The following is an 18,271-nucleotide window of genomic DNA, read 5'->3' as shown; positions in this document are numbered from 1 at the left end:
TGTTTCACTGCAGCATAAGAGGGGAAGTCATGACAGTCATGTAGGAGACAATAATTTCAATTTAACTTCTAATAGTGTGGGGATTGCTGCACCATCCTATAGCTGTGGTATTGCCTGGCCATGGCCTTTGGCTGATTTTAAGCAATGATCTTTAGTGTAATTACTTCTGAAAAGAGGAAAAGTCTGAAACTTCTGTGGCAGCAGAACTGCAAATAAGTGATACATGAAGGCTGTCCTGCTAATCCCAGTCACTTGCTAAATCACCTGTTCATAGTCCTACTTAGCTCTGCCCTGCAAGAAGTGCCTTAGCAGGCACACAGGGTGGTGACCAGCTATCCCTGCACGTGGCATCAAATACAGCTGTCTCTGCAATATTGATAAGAGCTCTTTTGGATTTGCTGGTAATGCATTTTACCACACAAACTGTAATTCTTCTGCCTGCCTGCATATCCTATTGTTTTTAAAGGACATCTTGTGCTGTAAACAAAAATAGGTGCTTTACAGTGATGGCTGAAATAGGATATTTTCTGTCCATGACAGTAGACTGCTCTGAAGGGAGGTGGACTAGGCCATGAGTTCTGGCATTTTGCAGCCATGACTGCTTTTCTGTGCCTTTTATTCTTGCAAAAAGCATGATAATTACTTCCCCACGTCAGGAAGGCACTGACACTCCTTTAACACATAAAGATTTTGTTAAAAACTTGGTGACTTCTTCTTTAACATAGTGCGTAGTACAAACAGCTCAGAATAGCCTTGTATTCCATGGTTACTGTTTAAAGTTAAACAGGCACAACTTTTCCACAAGATAACTAATTTCTGTCCAGTGAAAACAGGTCACAGTTTTTTTCAAGGCTCCCAATTTTTTTTCTCTTAAACACAGAAGTGTGAAGAAGCCATTACCATAGTGCTCCAAGTATAATGGTACATAGATGGATGGAAGTTTTCACGTCATGCTATTTCTCATTTAGCAGCACTCAATTTTAGAAATAAAGCACAAATGAGAGATTGCTAGTGCTGATGGCCAGAGAGCTGTGATACTGTCAGGTTGTGGAACACTGTGCAGTGTCTGAGTAAAGTCTTTGGACTGATTTGGGCTTTGTTGCCACCAACAGTTTGAGCCACTGTAAAATTAAGTATTAAACTTTAGCACAACTTCAACTTTGAGCCTCCTCCCACCATCAGCAACAACAAAGGCAATGCAGATTAGAAATCCTGGTGTTAATAGTACAGAGTGCAACCTCTGAACACGTGCACATGGCTGCTTTTGCATAAGGTAACCGGTGAGTTCAGCAATGGCTGGGTGGATGTAACATTTCATCCCTGGCAGAGAAGGAAGAGCTGGGCCTACTCCCAGCCCCACTGTTCTGTGACGCTCTCATTGGATCTCAAGCCACTTCATGAAATGGGCAGAAGTAGAAAAGCCTACACTGAACTGGCAAGGTGGACTTGTTCACCTTACAGTCCAATGAGCACTACAGCAAATAAAACTGCGGGAATACAACACTTTAGGAAGAAGAGGACTCCCCATTCTCTTGGCTTTAAGAGGTGATGAGCACCTCAGCTTATCATCTAACTGCAGTTTAAACTCCAGTTCCTCTAAGAGTCACAAGACAGTGATGAAATTTAGCATATTTTTATCACCATCTTTCCGATGAAAGAAGAGAGTTTTAACTGAGATTATCGAGTTCAGATAATTTTTTGCCATTACCCAAGAGATGACTGCTATCACATTTTAAAAATCCACTGTTTCCTGTGCAGACAAGTCATGTGCTAAGTAAGTAGCAATACCCATTGGTCATAATATCTTAAACCAGCAAGTTTATTTCAACTGCTAAAAGAAAACTGGAACATGCATTATCACTGTTTGCTGGTAACTTTAGTATGAAGAAAAGGTACCTGTCTCAAAACTTTTGGTACCATAAAGGGTACCTTTGATATGTACTTTTATTTTTGGTCATTATTTTAATTATTTATGTTAAAGGTTAAAAAGTACTGATTTATTTTTTTCTTGAGCCTTGGCTTCATGTGAGGTTTCATCAATTAAATACAACAATAAAGGGGTTTTTGTCTTGTCTGAGAACAAAAGAAGGTGAAATATGGAGTCTGGACTTCATAGGGCATACAAGGCCACCTTTCCTAAAATAGTTTTTATGGAGGAAAGCAAGATAGCAATTATATGTCCTCAGAAATACAGCAAATGTTTACCTATCCACTGACTCAGTCCTCCCTGTTTTGCAGGCTGTATCTGTCAAGTTTTCAGGATATGAGGCTTTAAGAAATCCCTTCTTTCCCAGCCTGCTTGTTACAGTCTCTGCTTTTATATGCTGTGCTTTTAATGGAAATGTTTGATTGCATTTACTATGAGCTTACCTAAAACCTTTATTTGATACTTACGCATCAACAAGTCTAAATTAATACAGAATTTTCAAATAGTTAACAACGTATTCATTAAAGAGTTCCCCTTTTAAAATTATATGTAGCTTGCTCCAGAAGAGGAGTATAGCTTTAATTTTAAATCTTAGCCAGAGATGTGTGTTCCATATAGAGTAACATTCTCAGTAAAGGAAAGTAATATTCTATATATATTTGTATAATTTGAACTACAGTTACTGGGGTTTTATTCCCCCCTCCCTCCACACACACTTTACACTTTACAAAAAGTCCTTGAACTAAATCTCTTTTTCTCCTTCACAGAATTGATGTAACTGAAGTTCAAATCGCCATAACAATGCTGCTCTTGATATCTGCCTATGGAGGAGCAGCAATATGGGACTCTAAGGTGAGAGTGTTAGGTGCTCAGAGTTCCTGTTGAGTATTCTTGTTAAGTGTCCACAGTTCCTGTGGTGTTTGAAGCTGCTCTGTGAAAGTAACATCAGCACCTACTAGTTGTGTAATGTTGTTTTAGCTTATTGTGTAAGTGTAGGTTATTTTAATGTCATAGTTAACTTAGATCTATTGGCGTGACTCCCTGTGCACAGATTTATAGCTACATAGAGGAAAAAAGACCCCATCTGCTACATATAAACTTCTGATCTGGAACTAGTAGTCCACACATACTTAAGCTTTAGCAAATAATTTTTGTTCTGGTTTTGTATATTTTGTGTATTTAAGGATTAAATACTTCAATCTAATGAAACCATGAGATGAAGACAGGGGGTTTTGGTTAAGTTATCCATATTTGTGTTGATGCAGAATGTACTGATTTTTAACAATTATGTCACAGCCATGTAGAAGTAAGTATTTATACTTCAAGCATTGTTTTCTGTCCCAAAACTTTTCCATATCTCTGGCTTTTAATCTGATCTTTAAAGACGCACTTTGGTGGTGGACAGTATCAAAAGATCTTCAGCCTTTCTAGGGCTTTTACTCAGAAATTTATAGTTCTGATTGGTCATAGTGTGAAGAGCTGAGACTTACTTTTTCCATACTATTGATAACCAATAGAAATTAACCTAAATATAAAACACCAAGAAATGAAAAGTAGTTCAAAAGTTTACTCACCAATTAAGGAATGTTTAGCTAAGCTTTGTTTCCTTTTCCCAGCCTTTTTTTTTCCTGTTTTCCAACACGAAAACAAGCTTTTTGAAAACAAAGTAGGTGCATTAAACTTAAATTATGATTTTTTTTTTCCTATTAGAATCTGTTGTAGTTATGCTGTATCTCAAAAAAACTATATATTCAAAAAATGTCATTATGCTGTATCTCAAAAAACTATATATTCAAAACATATTGTAAATGGTTTCTATCTATTACTTCATTTTTAACCTTTGGATGGTTCCTTGAAATTGTAATTGATTCCAAAAGGTAACTGTTTAATTAAAAATTGTATCTGGAGACTATTCATGATAGTCTCGTGATATGCAAAGATACAGCATACAAATAGCGTGCCAAAACACACATCAGGCAGATGGTGTTTGTGTTTCCTGTGGGTCAGTGTTGTTTTATCCAGTGGAATAGAAGGAATTATCGCTCTTCCTGCTCCGGTATCACCGTGGTTGATGGCAGTAGTCTGTGTCATGTTTTTGCTTATTTGGTGAAAATATTTGAAGAACATATTAAGGAGTAGAGTGAGATCCAGCAGAATTTCAAGAACAGAACTCAGTAGTGGAGTTTAAGCATTACAAAAGAGATTTGTTGTTTTCTTAGTAAGGAAACAAATTTTAAACACTGTTGTCCTGAGCTTGTTCCCAGGAAAGTTCAAATAAAATGTTTACTAGGTAAGAGTGGCTGCTTTAATCACTTCTTTAAAAAAGAGTTGCATGCTTAACTTTTAATATCTTTCTCTTGTTTTGTTGTGGTTTGTTTTGTTTGTTTGTTTGTTTTGGTTTTGTTTATTTTGTGTTCTGCTAAGGTCCCTTTGCTGGGCTTAGAACTGAAGTTCTTTGCAGTTATTGGCATCCTGTGTGGAACAGCACTTTCTTTTTTCAATTACTTCCGTGTCATCTTTGGTGGAGGGGTTGGAAAGAATGGATCTACGATAGCAGTAAGTTGTTCTAAAAATCCAAATGGGGTTTGAATAGTACATGTTCATAATTTATTGTGTTTCAGATAGTCCATAAGGGTTTCATTTGTTTAATCATTTAAGCAGACAGACATGTGAGTGTTAGATGACTAAAGCAAAGTTCATTATTTCCCTTTTCTCTGTCTGTCAGTGGATTTCTTCTGTCATGGGGACCAGCAGTGAATTTTCTTAAAAAAACTGTTCAGTGGTCACTTCAAAGGGTACTAAGAGTAGTGGCATAACACTAATGGATTTTGACAAGTTTTGACCACTTTGGTTTTGTTTTATGGGATTTGAAATATGTAAAAAAATTGAACTTTACCATATGACTGAAGTTTATGACAAATTTTCCACCCCTTTATATCTTAGGGAACGAGTGTTCTTTCACCAGGCCTGCACATTGGACTGCTTATCACACTGGCCATTACAATTTATAAAAAGTCTACAACTCAGCTGTTCGAAAAACATTCTTGCCTCTATGTCTTGACATTTGGGCTTGTGAATGCCAAAATCTCTCAGAAGCTGGTGGTAAGTCAGTCCTAAACTTCCTAAAACTAAACTGGCTCTTGGCTTAACACTTACTGGATCAGGGGACACTGTTTTCCCATTTTGCTTTGCTACTGTATTACCAGATTCATTGTGATCAAGACACTGAACTAGATTCAGGGTTCCACAAAGACATTATATGTGACACTGATACAAGCACGTATTTGCTGTTGAACAGACTGGTTAGGACTTTCAGTTTTGTTTAACTTATTCCTAGAAATGCACTTACTGTCTGTCATTAACATCCTAACTGGTCTCTTTTAGCCTTAATAACAGTTCTGTGACTTCTTATTTAATTATCTGAAATAAGAATTTACTGTGATCATTAAAATGGAGAAACTTTTCTGTCTCTATTCTTTTTGGTCTTTGCCTTTTTTTGTATATAAAACACTCCTCAATGGATTAAAAAAAAGTTGCCTTACTATATATTTGCTAAACATCAGTAAACCACCTAGATGCTTTTTTTTTCCTCCAAGGATGACATTTTTCAAACATGAGAACACTAGAAAACAGGTGTTCTACAGATTTTCTTACTAAACAGTGAGAACAAGTGTTGCCACCTAAGAAAAATTCTGCTTCCTAGTTAACTTTTTGCTAGGGAAAGCCAAAATTTACAAGTTAGACTTGAAAACAATATTTCAAGTGGATAGTGTTTGTTTTCAGTAATACTCTTGCATAGTCTTACCATTTGAATACAGTGCTGGAAAACTAGAATGGGGAACCCCTGCAGATAGCTGAAATGCACAGGTATAGATGTAACTTTCCAAGAGGACATTGCTGGGCAAGTGATGCCTATTTGCTGGTAGTTACACCAATCTTGCAGGGATGCACTTCTTAATTTAATTTTTTTTTTAACATAGGTGGCTCACATGACAAAAAGTGAAATTTGTCTTCAGGACTCTGCATTTATTGGGCCAGGACTTCTGTTTTTGGACCAGTACTTCAACAGTTTCATTGATGAATATATTGTTTTGTGGATAGCATTGGTGAGTGTTTTATACTTTTTGTTTGGACTTTAAGGAATGGAGAGAGAATTGTCCCTGTCATTCTGCTCTGCCAATTCTGACTTGCTCACATTTCTGCTGTCACTGCAGAGGGAGGGTTACTGCTAGGGTACCACGTAAATATGTTTTTGGGAGCTGACTGGCTTGCTTTCCTTGGAACAGAGATGTGAAAGTAAATTTATAAATTGCTCCTGAAATTATGCTTTAGTCCACGTGGATTTTTTAAAGTCCTTCTGTGAACTGCAGATGAACTTTTTTTTGATCAGATCTTGTAAGCATTTAGTGCTGTTGGGGTTTTTTGATGGTTTTATTTTTAATTCTAAACAACACCACTCTGTAGCTGTTACAATTATATGTGCTACGCCTGTCACTTGGATAAATTCTAATTAAAGTATAGAATATTTGTAGTACGGACAATTTAAAAAATGGACTTTTTTAACCTTTCTGTTTTGTTCTTTTGAAGTTCATATCCTTGTTTGATATGCTGAGATATGCCAGTGGTGTGTGCCTACAGATTGCTGCTCATCTTCATATACATGTCTTCAGAATTTCATCTCATCAAGCTCCTGAGCAGGTTCAAAACCATAATGACTGATTAAATAGATCAAGGACAAGAGAAGAAGCAGTTAGGGGGACGAAGCAGCCTCGTTGTTTTTTGGGAAGACAGATTAAGCTTTTGAAGAAAACAATTTTATGAGAAAGTTCACTGTGTTTCAGACATTACCAGATGTTAGAATTAGTAGATGCAACCTTGTGCAGATGCTGTTGTACTTTTGAACCAGTACGTATTTCCCTATGTTTCAGACCACAAATTCTACATTTGAAAACGTTGCCATTTCCTGTTAGGTAACTTTAATTCTGTACTTCTTTTCTAATGAATGTAGATGCAAACCAAGGTGCTACCAACCAGAATTTGAAGAGGAATTTCATGTTTCCCTAACCCAATTGTCTTAGCTTGTTGCATAGTTTCTAAAGATCTGTTGGAACTGCTCTGAAGTGGTTGTCAGATATACCAATTAATTCAGTCCTGCATTATTAAGACTGGTAAAATGAGGCAGCCATGAGGTAAAAATCACTCAATCTCTCTTCTGGTACTTCTAAGGAACAAGCTGTTAGATCAGTAGATAAAGGAGGTACAGCTCAGGAAAATTTTCTTCTACTTCAAAGTACTGTTATGAGTGCCTTTAGAATTCATGCATTCTCTAGTATTTAAGTACAAAACCTACTGTTACCACATAAACCTTTAGCTTGCACTTTCTTTGCAGGCCCGTTTCTGGTTTTGTGGTCATAGTAAGGTTAGTCCCATTGTTTCATCCTTATCTAGACTACAGGTAGCTGTGTGAGGACAAGACTCTAACTTGTATCTGTAAGCTTATGCAAGTGAAGGACAAAGTTCATTGATAAAACTTCAATGCTTGTGGCTCCAGCACTGCGGCCCACCTGTATTTCCCTCTGTGATGTTTTTGCTTTCACTGTGTTCGTTTACCTTACAACTGATCCTATTATCTCATAGCTATCGCTGTACTTTATCCAAACAAAAGAGCACAAAAGTGAACCATAATGTAAAACTCTGCAAAACAGGAATTCAGGCCCAATTATCAGCCTCTCTCTTCCTTTAAAAACACACCCACTGGGTAATGGATGTCTAACAAGAGGACTGTTACAATAAAGAATACCGTGGTTTGTTTTAAAAACATTACCACTGTAGCTTCCTTCCTGCTTATTAATTCAAAAATACTTCCTGAGACATTCAAGGAACTTTTAAAGTGGTGTATTATCTGTTGGTCTGGAGGGAGTAAAATGGCATCCACGACTCCCCTGCCTAAAACAAATATAATGATCCTTTTTGAGGGATAACTGTAACAGTTACTGGCAAAGGGCTACAGCTCAAAGTGACAATAAATCCTACTACTCCTGTTTGAGGCTGGAAATGACACAGCATCTGCACTTGAATTTAGCCTGAACCAAGGCCATGGTCAAACAGAGAAGAAGATGGTAATGACCATTTTTCTCTGAATACTGTAAGCAAATTAACCTCCTGATGAAAAGACACAGGCAGTGTCTTTAGAGTGAAAGGAGTGGGTTCTCCACAGTGGTCAAAGCTGTGTCCTGGCATAGTAGGTGTATAAGTTTTGAGGATGTGATGGAAGTTTGTGGATAAATAGGAAACTAATGCAGAAATCACTCAGAAAACCAGAACCATGACTCAATACTAACAAATAAAACCAGAACCAGGAGGTAATGCTAACAAATAACCTATTGAAGATCTGAAGCAGAACCTGTCACCTATTTCATAGCCTCCTGTAATTATTCATAGAGGGCTGGGAATCAGTAATTACAAATCAACATTGTTACTAGTTACCCATGAGAGGCCCATATCACCTCATGCCTCAGTGTAGCAGTGTGACTTCCATGTTTCCTCCTGTCCTGAATCCTAGCAGAGGCAGATCAAGAAGTTCCATACTTGTTACAACCCAACAGCTGAAGTTACTGCAAGTTAGCCATCACTAGTCTGGCTTCCAGACCTGTAGAAGCATCATCAAATGGCTCGACTCTGACCTAAAAAATGCTAGTAGGCTAAGAAAAAAAGTATGGTTTTGAAATACATTGTTGTGAAAACATCACATTTTGTGTGTGTGGATAGTTTTTATTTTATCTATTGTTGTATTAAAGCATTAAATATGTTGGCAACTACCTAATTTTTAAAAGTAGATATTCAGGTGTAATGGTTTTCTGCAAAAAAACCCTGCATGCACACTAAGCCAATTTAGTTTATACTTATTTACTGTAACAAGATACATGAAAGATAGATGCTATGCTTTACCCTTAAAACTCGGGCCTCCCTAAATTGCTAGTCATTTGGAATTGCAAAGTAATACTCCCATCTCAAAGGCTTGTAACAGCCTGTACTAAATAAATGAGGTAGATTTCTTCTAGCAGTGGCTCTACAAAAAGTAGATGCCAAAATGCATAATGTTTAATTATTGTTACTTGAGCTGATACATTAAGCTATCATTTAACAACAACAACAAAAAATCTGGACAAAATTATAGCAGTTCATAAATCTCTTGCTAATACAAAGATAGTACAATGTCTAGAATAACAAAAGAGTTTACAAAATTTACTTTAATTTACCATAATACACATCATTAAACAATTTTATCTGAGCTATGTCATACCCTGTGAATTTTCATAGCAGCTAATATAACAGCAGACTAAGTGTTGAAACTGTGAAAATCTGCAGCTTGTTAGAAATGCTTCTATTTGCACAATGTACCTAAAGGCCTCAAGTTATTATGTAAAATCTGGGTAATGCATGTTTCATCAATTCTTCCCCTTGTTACAATTTTGTATTAGAAAAAGTGAAACAATTTAAACAGTCCAATGCTATTGGAAGTGGATATGAATTTTTTTAAAAAATCAGCGGAACAGACAGTGAATGGTTTGGGGTCCATGCTGGCCCCCAGTAATAAAAGTTTACTAAGATACGTTCTCACAACATTAACAGACGAAATTAGAACAATCCAGGAAAGAGTTTAATAGGAACCTTGAAAGATTTAAATCTCAACATCCTTCTAATGCCTGTACTTGTATCATGCTACTTAGGTACAAGTTGCTCCTCCACTGAGCCATCAGAATAACATGGACTGAAGAGACTTGCGAACAGTTGCCATCTCCTGCTGTTGCTGTCACAAGAAAAGGAGATAATGCTGAACAAATGCTGTATCAATATGATTCCTTTGAATTAAATGTATGTCAAATGACTTTTAACTGTATGTTCAATTTTTGCATTTAACTAACGTCATAAATCTGATACTTACAGTGTCCATCATAATCTTCTTCTGCAACATTGCCATTTCCTTGCGAAGTTCATTTTGGGCACCAGCCAGAAGATTTTCATTGCTCTTCTCCAGCTCTTCCATGCTCTGAAGTTAAGGATAATATTAATTCAGAACTCCTCAATGTCAAGGGTTAATTTAAAACAACCAAACAAACCAATCAGCATTCATACAATTTAATTTTTACAGTGATCACAGGTAATTGATGAGTTTGTCACAAACTTGCCAGAGGAATCATACAGGACTTCATACTCCAGTCTCCATTCCTATTTAAACAGTATGTAAGCTGAGAAGAAAACAGAATCCTCCCGTCAGCCTCTATGAGATCTCAGCTACTTAATTCTGCATTTCAATTAAGGTAAAAGTTCTACAAGAGGAGACTGAGCAGACATCTGTCCGGAAGTCTAGGCGTTCAATATTATGACAACCTTGCGAGACTTGAAGTGAGGAGTATAAACCACCATGCTTCCCCCCCAAATAAAACTCCCTGGTGATCTTCCCTTTTTTACATACAATTACAGTTACCTCTGTGTGTGTGTCTAGTTGCATTTTCATTAATTTGTATTTACTTAAGCTTATTTGAGGCTTGACTTCTACCTTTTGATCTTCTTTGGGGAGAAAAATCAAAGTAATACTTGACCTTTGGTTCAGTGCTTCCTCTTTGATGAAAACATTTTTTACATTTTGGAACAGCTATTATTTATTAATGCTTCTCTAATACATCCAGTAAAATCTGACCATTTTAAACTAAGAGTTTCTCCATTTGAATTTATTTTTATCAACTATGAGGCTTGAAAAAAAACAAACACCAAGCTTATCATAACTGAAATTTCAAAATCAGCTAGGAATTGATTTGAAATCAGGCTTTGTCAGAAACTGACGGACTTGAATCTTCCCCATATACCAGGGGCTGTGCAGCTGCTGAAGCCACACCTGGGGTGCTGGGTCCAGTTCAGACTCCTGAGTACAACAGAGACATGAACTACAGTCATGAAGATGATTAAGGCACAGAAGATTTTCTCTTGCAAGGAAAGCCTTTAACTAAAAAAGTAAAACTTTTGTGTGGTTGTACTCAAAACAGTTATTTTGCTTGCTGTCTAGTGTATTAGTTACTTTGTTAAAGAAATACCAAACAACTTAAAACACTGAATTAATACAGCTTTCTTAAGTGATATGGTAAGGATCAGCTGCCTTCCAAGAAAAAAAATTACCTTTAAGAATTGCTCATAGAGTTGCTTAATGGTTTTCAGTCTCTGACTTTGGACTATTCTTGCCTGCTGAAAAACTTTTTGTTGCTGACGAAGCATATTCTGAAGCAGAAAAAAAACCATAATTGCATCAGTTGTTAACCAGAGTGCTTGGACAGCACACCAATGTCATTTTTCAGAATCAGAAATGCTGCCTTCACTGGAAATCTGTGCCTTGTAATGCGGATCTCCACCTGGAGAAATTACCCCGGCTCTTATTAAGAAAAGTAAGATTGAAGACTGGATTAAGCCCCAAGTCACCTCCTGAGGTCTCTTGCAACCTGAACTATCCCTGTAAAATCCCATGAGGCTTGCTATGCCCTGCAGCTTCTTTGGAACGTGCTACCTATGGAAAAGCAAAACTTGGAAATGTGTTGAAAGTACAAACACAGCAACAGCACATGATTACATTCCATTGTATAGCTTCTATCCTCTTTCAGTGATCAAATTCTCTTATATTTATTATATACAGGCATATTTTTAAGCAAAGTATGCTAAAAGACTACTTTCCCTTATTCCTTTGTTCCCTGAACCCAAAGACTATGGATGGACAGCAACAGCACATCTCTCTTCTCCTTACATGGTCTATGCTTTTCTCAATCTGTATGCTGGCCTAGGGCATCACTTAACAGTGTTTATAAACTTACAATAAAGTTTATAAATGCACCCCTCTTCCCAGACTTAAACAATTGTATATTTATGGTTAAACTACACGAAGTGTTTTTACATGTATTGAGTATCAAAACAACAGTATTCCCTCCTTGTGGAAAATACACTGAAACTCATGCCATGCTGGAAACTCACCGCTAGTTTTTCTTCCTGCTCCTCTGACTTTTGCACATCGACATCCCACTGCTGAAATAAAGTCAGGAACTGCTGGGAGAACTCATGGTTGAGCTTCTGCCTATAAAGAGACACTGTCTGTAAGTACAACAAATGCCACAGGGAATTACAAGGAAAGCTAAAGTTCAACATACACGTGGAATAGAATAAAAGCTGGCATAGATAAATAGGCTATTTTGACATCTGACCCTATTTGAATACTCTATGTATTGAAAAACTGAACACACACACACACACACTGAGTGGATGTGGAAGATATCTATAGAGACAGCACTCCCATAAAATACTGGTCAAAAAGAAATTGCAACAACTCTTCTTCCTAACAGTGTCAGGTTTTCTGAGATTTACCATGTTTTTCTAGTCCAATTACAGATGCTTGTTTTACCACAAGGGCTTTATGATGCAAAACTGATAAGCTCATTTCTTAAAATTCTGTTCAAACAAGTTTCAAATACAAATAAATGTAGAACAACACCAAGACAGTTACAAGTATTGCTGACTTTCAGTTTTTAGCTGTCTCCTTTTTCACTTTGCTCTATCTCTGGTAGCAGATATAATAATTAAATATGCCTTAAGAGGTGAGAGGAATGTTAAGCAAGGTAAAAATTACTTTCCTAAACAGTATAGTATTAAAGTTTTACTGAGCATTTTTCAGTTTTCAACTAGTAACAGAAAATTCCAAAGTGGGAAACCCCCACCATTGTTTTAAAATACATAAATAACATCCAAGGTCACTTTCCATAAAAAGTAAGCCCTGCTCTTTAATGTACCTTATTTTCAGCATTCCAAATCTTAGATTTGTCTGTTCAAAAGAGAATGTGCTAAAATATTACTGCCAGATTAACAAAGTGGACACAAGGGGAGGCAGCAGAGGCCATGGGCAGATATTTAGCATTAGATTCAGTGCTTGCTATTGCAAAGCAACAGACCAACTATGCATCCTGTGACCTGGAAGGGAACCTAGCTCCACAGGCTTTAAAACCAAGAGTAAAAGCCACCTTTGCTCCTGCTGCGTTTTCCAAACGTGTTCAATCTTCTGGTTACTGGTTTTGAGTGAGGCTTTTGTATACATTTCTAATCTTTTCCTCTTAGCTAAGAGAGCCTTGTTAATGTCAGCTGAAAGTCAAAGAATATTCAGAAATTAGGCATACTGGATACACTGTGCCATGTATTAAAAAGGCTGATCAGTTACACTCTGGAGAAGCAAATGTGGTGTTTTCTAGCAACAAGCAGCTCATGTGAACTGATCTGATGTGGTGAGTGTCCCTCAGCCTGCTGGTGGCACTGGTGTGAACGCTGCTCCCTCATGCCCCCTCACACGCCCGAACCAACACCTGTTTCAGAGTCATATGCAAATTTCTTGAATTTCAGAAATAAATTAAGGTTAGTATGTGCTTACTGTCCCCTGTGAACATACTGAATACATGAGTAACTATTTTATACTTCAGAGAGACAGTACTTTTTAAGTATTAATACAAGTTACTGTGTTTGTTTCACTTCAAATTACATTCGGAGATTAATCAAGTCACATCTTAAGATTAATACAGTAATTTCTTTTCCTTCTTGCTGTAGATTTCAGTCAAACCTCTCTAATTTGCTGAAGCATCTGCCTCTGCTAATGCCAAACCCACTATTTTGTGCAGACAGCATCCACTCAGATCCATTCATTTTCCCTCCTTCCATCCTTCCTTTCCTTTTTTGAGTCTTAAATTACAAGCAATTGTAACTTTTTAGCACTGAAATCCTCCTCTTACCTGAACTGCCAGATCTCTAATACCATTCTAATATGTAATACAAAATACGTAATTTTGTGACAGCCGAAAGTCCTAATTAGTGGATTAAGGAGTTAGTTAAGCTCCTCTTTCACCTTAAATTTGATAGGCAAGTAATGACTCTGTACAGGTTTCTTTTATTACATACAATGAAAGCATTCCTCAGCTATTGAGTGTGTAATGCTGGCTTTAAGATGGTTTCCCTTCCTTCCACGGCTTTTTGGTGTTTGCTTACTCCGTGATGGGTATTGTACATTCTTTACAAGTTAAAAGTGTTTTTCTTCAATCTGTCACTACCTAGAATTCAGCTGCTAATGTAACTAGGTAAAGCCATCTGAGGATCTGATTATGCCTATACTAAATCCTGCTAAGTGACACACACAAATCTCTCTTCACTGGATGGCTGGCATTACTTGCCCTTGGTTATCTGGCTGTTCTAGAAACTCATGTTCCTTCTGACTGCTGAAATGCTTTTACCTGCTGATTCCCTGTTCTGTACATTTCTGGAAGTGCCAAGTATAGACTGATCTCTCATTCTGTATCACAACTAAACTCTACTTCCAAAATTGCTTGTCTAGAATTAGAACTATTTGTTCTCCTTTGCTGTTTATATTAACATTTGCATTCCCCTTATTTCTCATTCAAGTCCTGCCCTCCCCAATATCCTTTATGTCAGTGTAACGAAAAGTTAAATGAGACCAAAAGCAAACTGCTATTGTCTCTTTTCTCTACAATATATTTACTTCTTAAACTTCATCTTAAAATTGGAATTGATTATACAAAGCACTCATGCATCCTTCCCTATTCCTTTGTAATTGTCTATACTTATAAGCTGTGACTCATTAATATGCAGTTATTCCTTCCTCTTCTTTCCCTTTGCTCTCCTTAGCTTTAACTTTTTTTTTCTTCCCTGAAAACTGGTTTTATTTGGAAATGCTGAAAAATCCTACAAAAACTGGTCATTTTAACTAAGTGTTGAAAGTTATTTAATGGTAAGTAACCACTTTCAACTCTACAACTTTTTTTTATTTATTAGAATATAAATATACTTACCTCCAAATCTCTCCAACATATTCTGTACTTCACCCCTACAAAACAGAGTTTCTAATTTTTATTTTCCCATTTTCTGACTTTAGAGTAATACCTGTTGAATATGCTTAAAACTAATTTTAGTCACATGTCTATTACTTTTAAGCAGTGACAGAACTGCCACTGCCATAAGATAAGTATATTCCTTTTCTCCTGTGAAAGGGGTTTTTTTCAGACTAATCTGCTCTTAAAAAAAAAAAAAAAAAAAAAGCTACAATCTATTAGTTTACTCCCCAGTAAATAGGCACTATTAGGCATTTAAAGGGTCCTGAGTGAGGGCAGTCAGTAACTAAAATTAATTATTCCCTGTAATAAAGAAAACAAAAAAGGTATTTGGAACACTGAACGAAAACAAGGCCATCTCAGTCAGCATCACTGGCACAGTAAAATATCCAAGGCAAATAATATCAGGGTTGTTTTTACAGCATCTTTAACATGATAACAACAGTGTGTAAGACAGTGTTACAATACAGTAAAAACAGTATTTACAACTTAACAGATATAATCAGTTTGAAAACCATTTCAGCGTGTATTTTTTTATTACATTTACTCTGCCTATGAATATTAAATTTTGTAAGATTTATCTGTAAAAAGAATTTCTTTTTCATGCAGTATTTTGATCATTTATAGTATTAGCAATATCTTCAAGCAACTAAAATGCGAAGAAAAAAAATTAATGGAATTTAATGAAATTATGAACAATCTAGAAGAAAATGATCCTTTAAAAGAAACAAAAATTTGTAGGAACTCACACAAATCTATCAAATTTTTCTGCATGTTAAAAAAGTATCTACAAAGAAACTGAAGAATTGCTACTTTAAAATGCTGCATTTTCATTTTTTACCTACAACTACTGTATTATCTATCACCCAAACAAAGCAAAAATAAGAAGAGTGAATAACAGAAGTTGGTACCTATTTAAGACTTGCTTATTTTGGAAAAAGCCCCCAAACATCTTGCCTTACCCCACATCATCTGGAGCATGAGTAGTCACCAGAGGTCTTTTCTTTCCATGCTTGTCTATTACTGGTGTGTCACCTTAGTAAGAAGGATTATGGAAATATTTACAAAAATACATTTTGCATTGGTCGTTTGAGTTATTAAGAGTGCAATTACTTTTCTGTAATGCCATTTCCCTGACCACATCTCATGGTCAGTTCCCATCAGTCACACAGGCAGCTCCTATAACTTGGAGCCTGGAGTTGACAGATGGTGGTGAATTATTCTGCAAGGCCAGATGGGAGCTGGCACTGCTTTGAGTTCTCTACCCTGGTCCCAAACAATTTTACTTTCTCTGTCTACTACTACACCATTACTTCCAATTCACAATACAGTAACCACCAGAAAGCTAAAAATAACATAAAAATTATAAAGTCCAATCTGAATTTTACTGTAAAATAGGTACTGTAATTCTGTACCTTTAAAAAGCAAACCCACAAATAGATATTTGTATTCTTTTGAAAATTACCAATCAAAATTACACAGTAGGAGCCTGGTGGTATCAGGCATTACAAACCATGCTTTGCTCAGTCCCTGGTTGACTCAGAAGTTACCGCCTTGTATTCATAGTCACAAACGTGATAAAATTCACATTGTACAAATGTCCTAAAAACGTCATATAAGCACCTTCTCTAATATCCTCCTCTGACCCACTCAGTTCTTTCCTTTCCTCCTCAAAGTCATAAGTAGTTATGGTCTGATCTTCTTGTGCTGGTTTACCAGCTTTTCCTCCATGCTTTCTTCCAGATGGTGCCATGGTGAGATCTTTTCCTACTGAAACAGTATATTTTATTTGTGACACAACTTCCCCCACAAGAAATTGAAAGTAAGTATTTTTTCATGCTTACATGGACCTATTATGGGTCTTTAACAGTTTGCACCTATAAAGATATGTAAGCAGTCAAACTGGTTTAGTTTTGAGGTATTCCACAGCATTACCTATCAGTGATGCTTTTAAGAACATGCTAAAAAAAGTCAGGGCTCTTAGGAACTGCTGGAAAGAAAAGAAGAATTATCCATTTTCTTAAGACATCTGCCAGCTTAGTTTCTATAAGGTTTATTACAAATTTTGTCATATCCAGTACTGCATTCCCCAAAAGCTGTGCCAGTATTTTACTGTCCCAAAATAGAGAAATGATAAACCATAGAGAACAATGTGATTCTACAAGCCATCCCACACTGTAAAGACAATTATATATATAAGTTTATGGATGCCATTTTTTAAAGTCCTGGGCAACTTCCAGGTTCTGATTTATCTTTCTTTATAGCTATTACACCTCTGTATTCTGTAATGCAAGTAATGCCATTTCTGCACTGGCAAACATTTTTACATATAGACTATCCTCTAAAAAAATTATTCATTTGTTTACATTAGTAAACCTCTCATTCTAGACACAATCCAACACAGCCAGAAATATTAGTAGGTTTTCTACTAAGCCGGGCCGAGACAGATCTGAAAATTAAGTTCACACATGGGAATTGAGGACTGTGATGTCTCCCCAACAGTATCAGCTCTCTCACACATCTGAGTTTCCCATTTCTAGTTTGGCTTTTTCCTTTTATTTGTTATTTAGTCAAAAGCTGTTAACATAGTTATTTGTCAATAGCTGTGCAGAATTTTTTTTTTAATCCCAAATTCCATTGATCTATACAAACGTGGCCACATAATGGTAAGGAAGGAGCAGTGCTTTTTAATAGCAAGCTTCTTCTGAGGTTGATGCTTCTCTATGTAGTATGAAGAATTTTAGATTTTACAAGTGTCTTGAAAAACAAGTGTCTTTATTGATTGGAAAATCAAAAACTTTTGCATTAGAATTATCCTCAAATGAAAGAAAATTGTCAAGGCTTAATGTGCTTTTTGACTACTGATTGTTGAGGACATGACATAAAGGAGGAGATGCTGGTCCGTGGTGTCTGGCTGTGCCCGTCCCTGTGCTGCCAAGCCCCTTTAACTTTGAACTGCAAGCATCTATTTTATCAGACATACGGTTTTCTTTGTATTAAAAATCAGTTTACAAAGAAGAACTTCTCAGTCCCCCTCTATCAGGTGTAAAACAATCCTGCCACCTCACAAGCCCACGCAGCCCTAGCCCATCCCGTGTAGGTACCTGGTTTAGCCGGTCTGAGTGTCTTCAATACGCAGCTGTGCCTTTTAACTACGATTTTTAGAGAAACTCACCTCTTTTTTTTCCACCGCGCCCCAAAAAGATATTAAACAAACCGCTGCTCGCGTGAATTTCCTGTGCGGGGCTTTTTCACCCTGAGGACCCACCTCAGAGCAGCAAGGGAGACTTGGGCCCTGAGCTGGCCCCTGAGGGGACTCACAGGCGGCAGGGACAGGGCTCGTGGCAGCCTCCCGCCGCAGCAGAGGGAAGCCCGCCGGCCCCAAAGGCCCGGGACCCCTGGCAGCCCTCACGCTGCCGCCTCAGCG

The 18,271-nt window shown here is 37.0% G+C and overlaps 2 protein-coding genes across 9 annotated transcripts in view; one reads left to right on the top strand and one right to left on the bottom strand.

Annotated features, from left to right (window-relative positions):
• Nucleotides 1-9,794, top strand: part of CHPT1 (choline phosphotransferase 1) — a 20,358-nt gene extending 10,564 nt beyond the window's left edge. Inside the window, exons 4-9 of one of the 2 annotated variants that reach the window (XR_005700500.2) lie at nucleotides 2,695-2,779; nucleotides 4,352-4,483; nucleotides 4,871-5,029; nucleotides 5,908-6,033; nucleotides 6,515-6,832; nucleotides 9,658-9,775. Coding sequence is in view for 1 of the 2 variants with exons in the window: in XM_040061780.2 (XP_039917714.1) it covers nucleotides 2,695-2,779; nucleotides 4,352-4,483; nucleotides 4,871-5,029; nucleotides 5,908-6,033; nucleotides 6,515-6,625; nucleotides 9,658-9,702 (658 nt within the window). In the remaining variant the exon portion in view is untranslated. Of the gene's footprint in view, nucleotides 1-2,694; nucleotides 2,780-4,351; nucleotides 4,484-4,870; nucleotides 5,030-5,907; nucleotides 6,034-6,514; nucleotides 6,833-9,657 lie in introns of both variants that reach the window. The other variant, XM_040061780.2, reaches the window with a different exon arrangement.
• On the bottom strand, nucleotides 9,599-18,271 carry SYCP3 (synaptonemal complex protein 3). Of its 7 annotated transcripts, none has more exons than XM_040061782.2 (9): nucleotides 17,949-18,271; nucleotides 16,468-16,614; nucleotides 15,807-15,879; nucleotides 14,806-14,840; nucleotides 12,979-13,096; nucleotides 11,942-12,041; nucleotides 11,102-11,200; nucleotides 9,873-9,977; nucleotides 9,599-9,737 (listed from the first exon to the last, which is right to left on the bottom strand). In XM_040061782.2, the coding sequence occupies exons 2-9, from the start codon at nucleotides 16,595-16,597 to the stop codon at nucleotides 9,684-9,686; spliced, it is 714 nt and encodes a 237-aa protein (XP_039917716.1). In that variant the 5' UTR covers nucleotides 16,598-16,614; nucleotides 17,949-18,271; the 3' UTR covers nucleotides 9,599-9,683. The 7 variants fall into 7 exon arrangements, with proteins under 7 accessions (XP_039917716.1, XP_039917718.1, XP_039917715.1 ...); XM_040061784.2 differs by having other exon boundaries at nucleotides 16,468-16,611; XM_040061781.2 differs by having other exon boundaries at nucleotides 18,020-18,271.

This window comes from Hirundo rustica, chromosome 4, assembly GCF_015227805.2.
Source record: "Hirundo rustica isolate bHirRus1 chromosome 4, bHirRus1.pri.v3, whole genome shotgun sequence".
Lineage (NCBI taxonomy): Eukaryota > Metazoa > Chordata > Aves > Passeriformes > Hirundinidae > Hirundo > Hirundo rustica.
This window is presented reverse-complemented; position numbering and strand designations above follow the sequence as displayed.